This window comes from Trichechus manatus, unplaced genomic scaffold, assembly GCF_000243295.1.
Source record: "Trichechus manatus latirostris isolate Lorelei unplaced genomic scaffold, TriManLat1.0 scaffold00069, whole genome shotgun sequence".
In the NCBI taxonomy this organism is placed as follows: domain Eukaryota; kingdom Metazoa; phylum Chordata; class Mammalia; order Sirenia; family Trichechidae; genus Trichechus; species Trichechus manatus.
In genome coordinates, this window is record NW_004444005.1 from 13,280,456 (window position 1) to 13,294,470 (window position 14,015).

General features: G+C 47.5%; 1 protein-coding gene across 1 annotated transcript in view; it reads right to left on the reverse strand.

Moving 5' to 3' along the window:
* Positions 1 to 14,015, reverse strand: part of IL17REL (interleukin 17 receptor E like) — a 37,561-nt gene that overhangs the window by 16,023 nt on the left and 7,523 nt on the right. Inside the window, exon 2 of the mRNA XM_023734633.1 lies at positions 8,651 to 8,678. Within this exon, the coding sequence (XP_023590401.1) occupies positions 8,651 to 8,678 (28 nt within the window). The remainder of the gene's footprint in view (positions 1 to 8,650; positions 8,679 to 14,015) is intronic.

The window sequence follows — 14,015 nt, forward strand, 5'->3', positions numbered from 1 at the left end:
TGAAGGAGTGAGACCAGTGGAGAATCTTAAATGGCTGCTCACAAGCTTTTAAGGCCCCAGATGCTACTCAAAGTAGAATGTAGAACATTGTCTTTATAAACTGCGTTAAGCCAATTGAGCTAGATATTCCCCGAGACCATGGTCCCCACAGCCCTCAGCCCAGTCCCTCCGGGGGTTTGGATGTGTCTATGGACCTTCCATGACCTTTCCTTGTACACCAAAGTGACCACTTATCTGTTGTCCATTTAGGGTCTTTCCCTGCCCACCCCTCCCCTCCCACGTAACCATCAAAGATTGTTTCTTTTTGTGTATAAACCTTTCCATGAGTTTTTATAGTAGTGGTTTCATAAGATATTTGTCCTTTTGTGATTGACTTATTTCACTCAGCATAATGTCCTCCAGATTCATCCATGTTGTGAGATGCTTCGAAGATTCATCATTGTTCTTTACTGTTGCGTAGTACTCCATTGTGTGTATGTACCGTACTTTATCCATTCATCTGTTAATGAGTGCCTGGGTTGTTTCCATCTTTTTGCTATTGTGAACAATGCTGCAATGAACATGGATGTGCATATGTCTATTAGTATGACGGCTCTCATTTCTCTAGGGTATATTCCTATGAGTGGGATTGCTGAATCATATGGTATTTCTATTTCTAGCTTTTTAAGGAAGCCCCATATCGTTTTCCAAAATGGTTGTACCATTTTTCATTCCCACCAGCAGTGCATAAGAGTTCCAATCTCCCTGTAACCTCTCCAACATTTACGTTCTGTTTTTTTTCATTCTTGCCTGTAATGTCCATGCGAGATGCTGTCTCACTGTGGTTTTGATTTCCATTTCTCTAATGAGTCTTGCCCCTTTTTTTAAACTTGATATATCAGTGAAGTCTCTTTTAACTTACAAGTTCTCTTTCTTACAGCTGTTGTGTTGAAGAAGCCGGGCTCCTTGACCTGTCGAGGCTCCCCTGGTCTGGGTGCTGCTTTCCTCACGGTGCCCTTCAGCACAAATCTCTGTCTCCTGTATTTCTGATAAACTGACAGCAGGACCAAGAGGCCTGATCACCCTTGGGTCGAGCCCCTTGCAGGACTGCGGGTGGGGTTGGATGCTTTCACGAGGAGGCAGGTCCTGTCTGGTCATCTCTCCGTTTTGACGTTAGCAGTCACTGGTGCTCAGCCCATTTAACCAAACAAATAAAACAAACCCGTTGCCGTCAGGTTGATTCCGACTCATGGCAGCCCCGTGTCTGCAGAGTAGAACTGCTCCATGGGGTTCCCAAGGCCGTGACCTTTCAGAAGCAGATTGCCAGGCCTGTCTTCCAAGGTGCCTCTGTGTGGACTTGAACTGCCAACCTTTTGGTTAAAAGCCAAGAACTTAACCATTTGCACCACCCAGAGACTCTTGCTCAGTTCACTGGGGATGCAAAATGGTGATAATTCTATCATCTTGCTTTTGTCTGTTAGATGGAATGGTTTTGTGAGGAGATTCTTCTCCTTATCTGGTGGCTTGTTCCTCAGAGGTGGAGTTGATAGAGGAAAGACAGGATTAAAGCTTGGTGCATTCTTTTTATTTGCCCAATTTTCAGGATAATGTGTTGGTCCCCTGTCACCCACAGAAGGTCAACAATTCTTTTATTTTTTAAACAGTATCATTATGAATTACGGCTTTAAACCTAGGTTGTAATTCATGGCAATTCTTATTCTACTTTGAAGCTCAAATAAATTATATTCTCTTTGGCTTCTGGGAGCCTCTTCACCTTGGCTCCTGAGTACTTCTGATGTGTCTCAGGTAGCTTCCTCTCTCTCCGGCCTGACGAGATGTTCCAGGATTTTCGGGTACATTTTCTGCCCCAGGCTGGGAATCAGTCATTTCTCCAAGAAGCCCTGCCTAGTTTCTTTTAGTCGGAGAAGGTGTCTCCAGACCACAGCCTGGGCACTAGGGAGGTTCACTGGCATGTGCTGGCCATTGGTTCTGGGATTTTTCTGTAGACAGAGCTGGTGACACGCCTCATGAGTTCATACTCACATTTCCAATTCAAAGTCTGGGCTTTACTCAACCTTTTCTACACGACATCTGCATCCCCTTTCCACCATGCCAGCCACCATGATTCTCAAGAGCACAAAGGATAATCGGATTAAGATAGTTTGTCATTACTCGTGTATTGTATTTCGTATAACATGTATAAGTCTCCAACATCACAAATGGGTAGCTTATAAGAACAGACGTTTATTCTCTCACAGTTCTGGAGTCTGGGAGTCCAAATCAAGGTGTGGGCAGGGCCCTGTTCTCTATGAAGTCTCTCGGGGGAGATTGTTTCCCCATCTCTCAGCTTCTGGTGGCCCAGGTGCTCCTTAGCTTGTGGATGCACCTTCACACGGCCGTCCTCCCTCTGTGTCTTGAGGGTCAGTTTTGCTGTCCGTGTTCTTCTGGTATAAAGTGTTGCTGTTGAAAAGTCTGATGATAATATGTGTTTCTTTCCCTTATAAATTGCGTGCTCTTTTTACCTAGATACCCAGAGATTTTTTTTTCTTTTTCTTTAGAATCCATTCATTTTACTAGACTACATTTTGGTGTTGGATGTCGGAGGCTACTATACTCGGGTACATGGTTGGCCCTTTTTGGACCATTTTCTCAAACTGTTGTTGTTTTCAGGTGCCGTGAGTCAGTTCTGACTCATAGCGACCCTATGCACCACAGAATGAAACACTGCCCGGGCCGTGCCATCCTCACCGTCGTCACGATGCTGAAGCCTGTTGTTGCAGCCTCTGTGTCAGTCCATCTCGTTGAGGGTCTTGCTCTTGATCCATAGTTCTTAGTATTTGTTCTGTTGTTTTGTTGTGCTTTCTCAGGGTCTCCTTTTATCCGTACTTTGGATATTCTTTCCCGATCTTCTGTATTTGTCACTCTCCCTATCTCTTTTTAAATTTCTTTTTGTTTTCTAAAAAATGTCCTTCTTTTCACCTTCTATTTCTCTGAAGACACTTAATATTGGCTTTATTGCCTTTGCGTTCTCTTGGTCTTCATTTCTAAAGTAATTTTTTCCCTTTATTTCTGAGTTCTGTCATCTCATTTCTGAGCGTTTGCCATTCATATTGTTCTCCAGTGCCCTATGTCATTTCTTTCTCTCTTTTTTCACACGTGATCTTGGTGCACTCTCCTCGTCTGTGTGAGTGTTCCTCGGTTCCTTTTTCTTTTTTGAAATCATGGTTTTGTATGTGTCAAGACTTATATTCATGTGAATTTAGATTTTCTGAACGTTTAGAAAGTGGCTTGGTTTTGGTTGCTTTTCTAACTTCACGAAGCTCCCTCTTCTCTTTGGGTAGTGTTTAAAATTCAGATGGATTGCTTTTTCATTTTGGGGGGGTTTTTCCTCTCTTCTACTTTTACTTCTCTTTTCCTTTGTCTCTGTTTGTGCTTTGTCCTTATTCTGCTCAACTTGGAATCTGCTCCTAACTTATTGCTGTGTGGGGCCCTGTCTTATACAGGTGGCGGGACTGGGCTCCTCAGGCCCCACACACCTCCCCTGTGGCCCCTGCACAGACCTGCAAACCTCCCACCTTCTGCTGCTTTGCCCAAGTGGCAGCCACACCATCCAGTGTGTACTCGTGGTTGTCGATTTGGGGTTCCCTGATCTCGGGCCCATCAAACACTCCCTCGCCCTTCTGCTTCCCCCTGTTCCGACAGAGCTGGTGAGACACAGGCCTTGGGGCTTCGGTGCTTACCTCTGGTGGTTTGCAAAGCTCACCCCAGCTTGTTGTCCATTTGTGCAGTTTCTGTTTTACTGTCTAACTGCTCTGTTTACATCTAAGGATTCAGGGAAGTCAAGTGGCCACGCGGCCACCACCACCTTCCCAAGACAAACTCGAAGAAAGAAGAAGGAACAAAGAGGGGACCTTGCTCTGTCAGAAGTCACTGACAGTGCAGTTGATGACGAGACGGTGTGGTGTTGGTCAGGAATAGGCAGATGGGGAGGAACCAACGCGGCAGCTTGGAAATCTGGCTTCTGGCGAAAGTGGCCACACAGGCCATGGGGGCAGGGAGGAGCAGGAGCTAATTAACCAGTGGTGTGGCCCCCCCAAAATTAAAACTGGATTCCTACTTCATCTGAATGTGGCAAACAAAACTCCAAACAATTAGAAGGAAATGTAAATCTTTAGGATCCAAGGATTGGGAAGAATTTCTTAAAAGACACCACAAATCCACGAGAGAAGAGACTGATAAATATGATTACATCAACATTAAAAACTTCTGATGGGCATTAAAAAAATAAAAATAAAACCAAACCCATTGCTGTGGAGTCGATTCTGAGTCATGGAGACTCTATAGGACAGAGTAGAACTGCCCCGCAGCGTTTCCAAGGAGTGGCTGGTGGATTTGAACTGCCGACCTTTTGGTTAGCAGCTGAGCTCTTAACCACTGAGCCACCAGGGCTCCTCTGAAGGGCATTAGATGTTCTAAACAAGGCTGAAAGGCAAGGGTGGGGAGGTAGAGAAGGACAGACGCCTTGCGGTGCCTGGAACAGTTTAGGAGTAACTGCCCACAGTGTGGGACCCCGTTCAGAGAGAGCAGTGACAGTAACAACAGAAAGCACGAGCCTCCAGACTGGACCACTAGCCCAGGGTACGAGCAGGTGAGACGCAAAGGAGAAACCTTAGAGGCCAAGACGTGCATGAAGCTTTGCTCAGTCTCACTGAGAAGCCACCACCACTACTGGCTGCTGTTGACTCTGACTCACGGCACCCCCACGTGTGTCAGAGTGGAACTGTGCTCTATAGGGTTTTCAATGCCTGGTTCTTTGGAAGCAGATTGCCAGGCCTTTCTTCTGAGGTGCCCCTGGGTGGACTCGAACCGCCAACCTTTTGGTTAGCAGTTGAGAGCTGAACCATTTGCACCACCCAGGGACTCCCACTAGTAATCTGAGAAATGCAAACTAGAACGAGCTTCCCATCGACGGTGGTGGAATAAAGCTGCTGCCCCCCCGCAAACATCGCCCCCTACTCAATACCAAACAGACTCAAGAAAGATATCTTAACATCCGAAAAAGGATCCCCCACAGCAGGCAAACAACCAGAGCCATCAGCCCTGAGAGGCGGCCAGGAGGAACGAAAGGGGAGAGTCGGGTCCGGGGCACCGTGCCCCCTCCCCACCCACCCAGAGCCATACAGGCCAGATGACAAAACCCTAAAGATTCTTCATGAAGCTCCCCAGTCTGGAGAAAGGCAAGCCTGGGGCATGTCCTCGTCTTTCCACCGTTCTGGCTGGGGCGTGGGGAGAAAGGTACAGTGGAGAGAGGCTGCTGTGGAGGCTCCAGGGCTTCACTGGGGGTGTCCAAAGACTGAGGGCCCCTCCCATTCCCACTGCCCAGGGCCTAGAATACGCCCCCAGGAAGTACATCGCACCTGGCAAGCTTCCCCTCTCTCTGCCACACCTGGGGCTGCCAGACAGGGGGGCAGATGCTGGAAGTCCAGGGGGAAACCCCACGAATTTTGGTTCAAACAGAGCGGGAAGGAGAAGGAAGAAACCTAGGGTCTGTGTGGAGCTGCTAGTGTGACCAGGATGTAAAGAAATGTTGCAAACACACCATGGAAAAAATAACAGTGAGAATGGAAGGAAGGAATATAGAAAGACAGATGGCATGGGACAGAAGGAGATGTGACCCAAAGGTGGAGGGAAACGCCCCACAGGTCCTTCCAGCTACGTCATGGTTCTGGCTAGCTGCCATGGACCCGACCACAGATTCATGCTGACCCCACGCACAATGAAGCGAAACACTGCCTGGCCCTGCGCCATGCCCAGGATGAGTTGTGGGTTGGAGAGGGTTTTTGTTAGCTGATTCTCAGAAGTAGATTGCCAGGCCTTTCTTCCTAGTCCATGTTAGTCTGGAAGCTCCACTGAAACCTGTTCAGCATCACCCAAGCTTCCACTGACAGATGGGTGCTGGCTGCACATGAGGTGCATTGGGGCAGTGGTGGCTCAGTGGTAGGAGTCTTGCCTTCCACATGGGAGACCCAGATTTGATTTCTTGCCAATGCAAAGCTTCCAGCTATAGCACATCTCAATAAGGACACAGATTCAATAAAACCAGGAATCAACAAAAAATGGCCAAACAGCAGAATAATCTGAAAAGGAGGACTGCTGACCCAAGAAACAAAGTGAGGACCCAAACAATCCCATTACAGAACTGATACACTAGAAATGCAGGGAATGGGGTAGATATGGCTGAAAACTAAATTGTTGACTGAGAATGGTTGAGATAATTACAGTGAAAGCAATAGAAAAAATCAAAGAGATTAACCAGAGAGAAATTACCAGATACTGGAAGACAAAGACAATCCAATATAAAGATAATTGAAGACCTTGAGGTAGAGAACTTACAAGACTGCTCAAAGATGTAACTTTAAAAAATGTCCCCGAAATTATGAAAGATGTAAATCTGTGGGTCCCAGAAAAGTGACAATAACGAGCGCCTCCAAGATAAGGCCTGGTAAATTGTGGCACTTCAGGGGCAGGAAAAGAAATCTCTAGGCATCCAGGCAGACGAATCAGGTTGGCATCAGACTTCTCTACAGCAGATACTGTCAGAGCAAAATCCACAAGGGTCTGGAGATGTGGATTTTCCCTTATAAAAGCAATGGTAGACACCCCCAGATGGGAGAATCCAGGACAGAACTAGCAGTGGTCATGTAGAGATCCCAACACTGGGAGAAGGACAGGGGCTCATGGCTGAGAGCAGGCTGTCCCCATGCTGTCCCAGATGGACATACAAAGATCAGAAACATGAGGGCTCTGGCTTCTCAATGTTCTTCATAATCTCCTTCCTTATCCTTGAGGAAACAGTGTCTCTTGAGGTGAAGAAACATTTATTAATTAAAGTCTGGCAATATTTTTTTGTTTATTTTTTCTACTAAACTCAAGTAAAAAGAAATGAAATACTTATTTTAAAAGACATAAAGTGATTTTTTTTATAAAATGATTTTTACCTGTTTACCTTGCTAACTGTATATTTGCCTACAAAAATGTTGCGATGGTTAAGATTGTGTGTCCACTAGGCTGGCCCATGACTCTCAGTGATTTGGCAGTCATATGATGTTGTGATCACTTCCATGATGAGATCTGATATGATATGATCACCTCCATGATGGGATCTGCTGTGAGTAGCCAATCAGTTGAAAGGGAGTTTTGTTGGGCGTGTGGCCTGCATTGAACATAAGTGGACATTCTGGCAAGGCTTGGAGGCTTTTCTTGTTCAGGAACCTGCAGCTGGCTTCTGTTCATCTGAACTCTGGTTCTTGGGACTCGAGCTAGCAGCTTACCTGTGATCTTGCCTGCAGATCTTGGGATTCGTTGATCTTTACATCCTGTGAGCAAGAGCCTTGCTCTCTGACCTACTGATCTTGGGTTTGCCAGCCTCTACAGCTACGTGATTCAGGAGAAATCTCTATGCTGACCCATGGACTTGGGATGTTCCAGCCTCTACAACTGTGTGAGCCATTTCCTTGATACAAATATCTCTGCATATACTTACACGCTTTACTGGTTTTGCTTCTTTAGAGAACCCAGCCTAAGACAAATGTCTAGAACAATGCTTACCTAATGTAAATAATACTTATTTCTATATGGGGGCTTTGGAGTGAGTTTTATGTTAACGTCCTTCCTTATATATTCTGTATCACTTATATTCCTCTTAAAAAACATATGCAATATTTACAAAGACAGTAGAGTTGTTTTAAAAAAAAGAAAAAAACAATGAGATACCATTTCACATTGCGCAAAAAGAAAAAAGTTTGGTAGGAGGAAAAGGGGACTTCCCGCGTTGCTGGTAGGAATGTGAACGGTACAGCCACTTTGGGGAGCGATGTGGCACCGTCCAATATAACAGAAAATGTGCCACTTGTGCGCCCAGCGAGCCTGTGTCTGGGCATGTCCAGGGGGCCTTGCCGTGGGCACCGGGCCATGAGCAGGGGTGTCCAGGGTGCTGTTTCCAGACGGCTGCGGCCGTGTTGGTGAGGAGGCGTAGGGCGGACCGGAGCTACTCGGCTCACCCCACTCTGCAGGGGGTACCCCAGCTGCCTGGAGCAGTGCAGCCAGTGGTGTCACTAGGGTTGGTGTTCCCAGTGCAAGTAACTCATGGTGTCACCACCACCCCCACCTGATGGGCAGAGCACTGGGCCCTGCCCCACCTCCGCACAGGGTGATCGCCACCTGGCGCTGCCCCTCCCGGCCCTGCCCTTCCCGGCTCCCCTCAGCTCCTCCCCTCTCTCATTGGCCAAGACATCTGCCCTTCTCTCCGCCCAGTGGGAGGTGCGGTGGCCTAGCTGCCTGGACCCTGACTGGCAGATGATGGCGGGGGTGTGACGAGTTACCACACTGGGTAACGGGTAACACCAACCCTAATGATGCCACTGCCTTGGTGGCCCCTCTCCCAGCGGTGCCGACCTGCCACCGCCATCACGGACCCTGGGGTCATTTTGGTGTCATCCCCCCAGTTGTGTCGGGGGTGTAGTCTGCACCCCTGCACCCTCTTAGTGAGGCCACTGGATGTGGCTGCCCTGTCTGTGTGGGGCGGACAAGGTGACCCTGGCAGGCCTGAGTGGGCCTGGGGGGTGTGTCCTGCCCAGTGTCCCCCCGCCCCGAGAAGCTGAGATGGACTCACAGTTTGTGCGGCTCTTGCAGGCAAAGCCCTGTGGATAGAACAACAAGAAGGGTGAGAAGCTGAGGGGTCAGCCCAGCCACCTGTTGCCCCACCCCATGACCTGGCCCCAGAGTCACAGGCCCCATCCTGTCTCTGCTCTGCCCCTCACTCTCAGGTGGGTCCTGAGGTTCCTCCTTAGTGTCTGGGGGCAGCTCCCTCTGGCTCCCAGAAAGTGCCCAAGAAGGCCCAGCCCAAGGCCTGGCACACCAGCATTGCTTAGTAAACAGTGCAGGCAGGACCAGGCTCCATGCGGCACTCTAGGCCCCACTGCCCAGTCACAGCCTGGACTCCAGATCCTCCTACTGGCTTAAGGTCCCCACAGAACTACCCTCCACTGTTCATTCATGAGACAAATAATGAGAGAGCAGCTGCCATGTGCCGGGCCCTGCTTGGGTGCTGGGGACACATGAATAAAACAAAATAGACACACATTCCTGCCTTCAAGGGGTTTACATTTTGCTGTGGGGAGACATAAGACTCTGAAACAGTAAATTACATTTGATCTTCGATGCTGATAAGTGATGTGGGGAAACAGTAGAGGGATCGGGGAGTGTCTGGGGGAAATGTGAGCTGTAATTCAAATGAGGTGCCAGTGAGGCCTCATGGAGGGGAGAATTTGAATGAACACTGAAGGCAGTGAGGGTGTGAGCCATGGGATATTTGGGAGAGGCATTCTACGCACAGTGAACAGCCTGTGAAAATTCCCTTCCCAGACTGAATCTCAATTCTTGTTCTTACCCCTAATGTCGCCTCCTGCTCAATGGCTGGAGAGCTCAAAGAGGGGTGCCCAGCATGAGGACAGGAGGGGTCAGACAAGCGCCTGAGGGTTTCCCGGGGAAGGCGGCAAGGCTGCTCCTGGCACCGCCTGTGGGATAGGCAGGAAGTGCCTTGGACCCAGCTCTAGTGGGTGTGCTGTGTGCCTCCATAGCTGAGTGTGGAGATAGGAAGGCAGAGTGCTGTGCTTCCCGGGGGAGCCAGGTGAGGGCGCCCCCCCCCCCCACCCCGTGGTACTATACTGGGGCACTTGGCTGTGCTGGACCCGTGTTCAACAGCGACACCAGGTGGCAACAAGCAGTAACAGCAGTGTGAAGTGCTGAGGGTCCAGAAAAACCCCTCTCTGGAGCGGAAGCCTTCGTGGTTGGGGGAGCTTAAGAGAGAGACCTGGGACTTCCTGCTAGTAGCCCAGGTGGGAAAACGGAAAAATAAAAGATGTGTCCATTTCTGTTTCTTAAATTTGTGGAGTAGGTACTACTGGTCGGTTACACTTCCAGCCCCATCTCCCTTTTATAAACAACCTTTTTATTTTGGAGTAATTTTAGACTTACAGAAAAGATGCAAAGATAATACACAGAGTTCCTGTATACCCTCCAACTGTCTCCCCTAATGTTACCATCTCACAGAACCATGATGCATTTGCACAATAGGAAATCAGCACTGGTGTATTGCCAGAATCTAAACTCCAGACTGTATTTGATTTTACCCGTTGCTGTGCAGTGAATTACTTAATATAGCCCTTCTAGCCACAGCCTTTGTAACTCCCTCCAAATGACTAGGTGGGACTATGCAAATGAGGTGTTTGTGGCCCACCAAGGGGATCGGATAGCTTGCTAATAATGAAAATAAGGTGCATGGCACTCTAGTGGTGATGTTGTTGCTGTTAAGTGCCGTCGAGTTGGTTCTGACTCATAATGGCCTTATGTACAACAGAACAAAACACCGCCCGGTCCTGCACCATCCTCACAATTGTTGTTATGCTTGCACCACCCTATAGGACAGAGCAACCATATAGGACAGAGTAGAACTGCCTCACAGGGTTTCCAAGGAGCTGCTGGTGGATTTGAACTGCCGATTTTTCGGTTAGCAGCCGTAGCTCTTAACCACTGTACCACCAGGGCTCCTTTTGTAGGGATAGGACCATGCAAATAGGGTGTATGGAACCCTAACGAGGGGATTGGTCAGTTTTGCCATCCTGCTAGGCAATTTTTACTGTCGGGATGTGTTGCAATGGCACCAGATTCATGTAAGCATGGGACCTCGTAAGAGAAAGAATGAAGTGCTGGGAAGTGAGACTTTTGATTCTTAAATGGTTATTTTGGTTGTTGTTACCTCTAATGACTGAAAGGAAAGTAAGAAATGTTCTCCTGCAGCTGAGGGCAGAAAAGCCTCATCTGGAGTGGCTTGGGGCAAAAGTTAGGCTGATTAAACAAGATGATTGATATGGGGCCACTGTCTGTCTATTGGTTCCAGCCAGCCAGAGGCCCAAAGCCATGTGCACATGAATGGGAAGACAGTCAATGCATGGAGAAGAGAAGCTGAAACTGGAATGTTTTAAAAAGGATTATGTGTTTAGGGTTATGTGTTTATCTAGACCTACCAGGAATATTGAATGTTTCTCCTACCTACTGTTGTGAAACAGACCTAAAATATATAATGGAAATAAATATTAGGTATTATAGATTATCAAGAGCATGTAATTACCCCTCAGCCAATACTTGATTGGATCTGCCCCAAAGAATTTTCCCCAAAGAAACACAGGCTATTGGTTTGGATGCAGTAGCCCTGTGTATAGAGTATCCGGGGCTTAGGTTGAAAAACTCACCATGCGTCTGTCAGTTTGTGGTACTGTGGTGGCTTGTGTGTTGCTGTAATGCTGGAAGCTATGTCACTGGTATTTCAAATACCAGCAGGGTCACCCATGGTGGACAGGTTTCAGCAGAGCTGCCAGTCTAAGACAGACTAGGAGGAAGGACCTGGTGGCCTACTTCTGAAACAATTTGACCAGTGAAAACCTAATGAAGAGCAGAGAAACATTGTCTGATATAGTGCCGGGAGATGAGTAGCTAAAGAGAGTGGAAGAAATGATGAACTTAAAGAGCTCAACAGAAGATTTCAAAGGACGTCTCGAGAAGACAAAGTAAAGTATCATAATGAAATGTGCAAAGATCTGGAGTTAGAAAATTAAAAGGGAAGAACATGTTCAGCATTTCTCAAGTTGAAAGAACTGAAGAAAAAATTCAAACCTCAAGTTGCAATCTGAAGGATTCTATGGGCAAAATCCCATTCCTGTGGAGTCGATTCTGACTCATAGTGACCCTATAGGACAGGGTAGAACTGCCCCATACGGTTACCAAGGAGCAGCTAGTGGATTTGAACTGCCGACCTTTTGGTTAGCAGCCATAGCTCTTAACCCACTGCACCACCAGGGGAAACACCACTGGTGGTTCCTAACAACAACAGATTGAAAACCTAAGTGAGCCCCATCCAGGAAATTGGAATTTGAAACACATGCAGACCTACCCAGATTGCTGCAAGAGCAGGAAATTTGCATTTGAAGGAAAGATCTGCAGAAAAAACATGACTGTTTTGCTTTTTGGATTTTGAGAAAACTGTTTGCCTTTGGGTATACTGAGGCAGGAAAAGTCAGTGCCCATTCCAGGAATAGAAGTTAAAGGGAGCTTGCGAGTGGACAGCCTGGCATACTCGCCTGTGGTGACCACCTGGGTCCACTCATGAGTGGAAGTGGGGAAGGTGCAGCCATGTAGAGATGGGCTGATTTTGACATGTTCCACTGGCACCTGTTGACCTAGCCCAGGGAGGCTACAGATGAGAAAGGGAGAGAAAGGCTGCCTGGTCTGAAGTGCAGGGAGTTGTGTGGACTCCTAAGCCCAAGGGGGCTAGGGATGAGATAGCGCAAAAGGGGCTGGTTGGTCTGAAGGGCCAGGAGGTGTGTGGGCTCCTGGGCCTACGGCTGGTACTCATTGACCTAGCTAACAGGGGCTAGGGATGAGCTGACCAGAAACTAATCAAGTAAAAAGAAAGATGTTTGACACCATGAGTTAGTATAGACTGCTGCAATTTGATGCCTTGCTCTGGACTGGACTTTGCTTATGGATGCCGATGTTCCAATCAGAACAGAAAATTCTTTACACCAAGAAACATGCTTGTCTCCTCAGAGTACTGGTTTGATAGGGACGGGCAATTTAAGTACTGGCTATCTAAAATGGGGGGAGATAAAGGCATGAAGTGGCTAGCTTACACGCTTTTGTGAGTGTGCTTACATTAAATGAGGGGTCAAGGGAGGATCCCCAACTGAATAGATCCCTCTCTTCCTGATGGGTCTGGGAAAGACAGGGTGGGGGAAGATGTTGATAGGATTATATGATTCAGTTGTGAGTATTGATTGTTAACAGGGTTAATTGTGATTGTAAAAACTGTAATTGTAGATCCTGTAAGTGTGAAAGAGTGGACTACGGGGGAGACACTGCTGGATTGGAGTACAGTGGCCAAACCTAAAGTTCCTTAAAAGTTTTGCCATGCTGACACCTTGTGAGGCTCAGAGCAAGAGAGTGATCTGCTCTCAGTTAAATTTCACCAGAGGCCAGAAAGGGTGAAAATGAGATGACTTTTGGAGAACCTGTCCAGATCAGATGGACGGACAATTGCAGGACCTGAACGACTGGTACCTGAGTAACTTCACCCTTAGGACTCTTTGTTAATGACTACTTTGACTGGTAAAATGATTCGGAGGGGGATGTTAATCCTTCAAGTATGAAAGAGCCAATGGCTAGAAGAGCCAGGGGGTGGCCTGTAGTGCGGTGAATTACTTAATGTGGCCTTCTAGTCATAGTCTTTGTAACTCCCACCAAATGACCGGGCAGTTATTAGGCGCTGTTGCGTCGGTTCCCACTCGTAGCGACTCTGCACAAGAGAACAAAACACCGCCCCGTCCTGCGCCATCCTCACAATCGTTGTTATGCTTCAGCCCATCATTACAGCCAGTGTGTTAATCCATCTCATTGAGGGTCTTCCTCTTTTTCACTGACCCTATACTTTACCAAGCATGATGTCATTCTCCAGGGACTGGTCCCTCCTGATAGGATGTCCAAAGTATGTGAGACGAAGCTTCTAAGGAGCATTCTGACCGTACTTCTTCCAAGACAGAGTTGTTCACTCTTCTGGCAGTCCATAGTATATTCAATATTCTTTGCCAACACCGTAATTCAAAGGTGTCAATTCTTCTTCAGTCTTCCTTATTCATTGTCCAGCTTTCCCATGCATATGAGGTGACTGAAAATATCATGGCTTGGGTCAGGTGCACCTTTGTCCTCAAAGTGACATCTTTGCTTTTTAACACCTTAAAGAGGTCTTTTGCGGAAGATTTGCCCAATGAAATGCGTCATTTGATTTCTTGACTGATGCTTCCATGGGCATTGATTGTGGTTCCAAGTAAAATGAAATCCTTGGCGGCTTCAATCTTTTCTCCAATTATCACGATGTTGTTTACTCGTCCAGTTGTAAGGATCTTTGTTTTCTTTATGCTGAGATG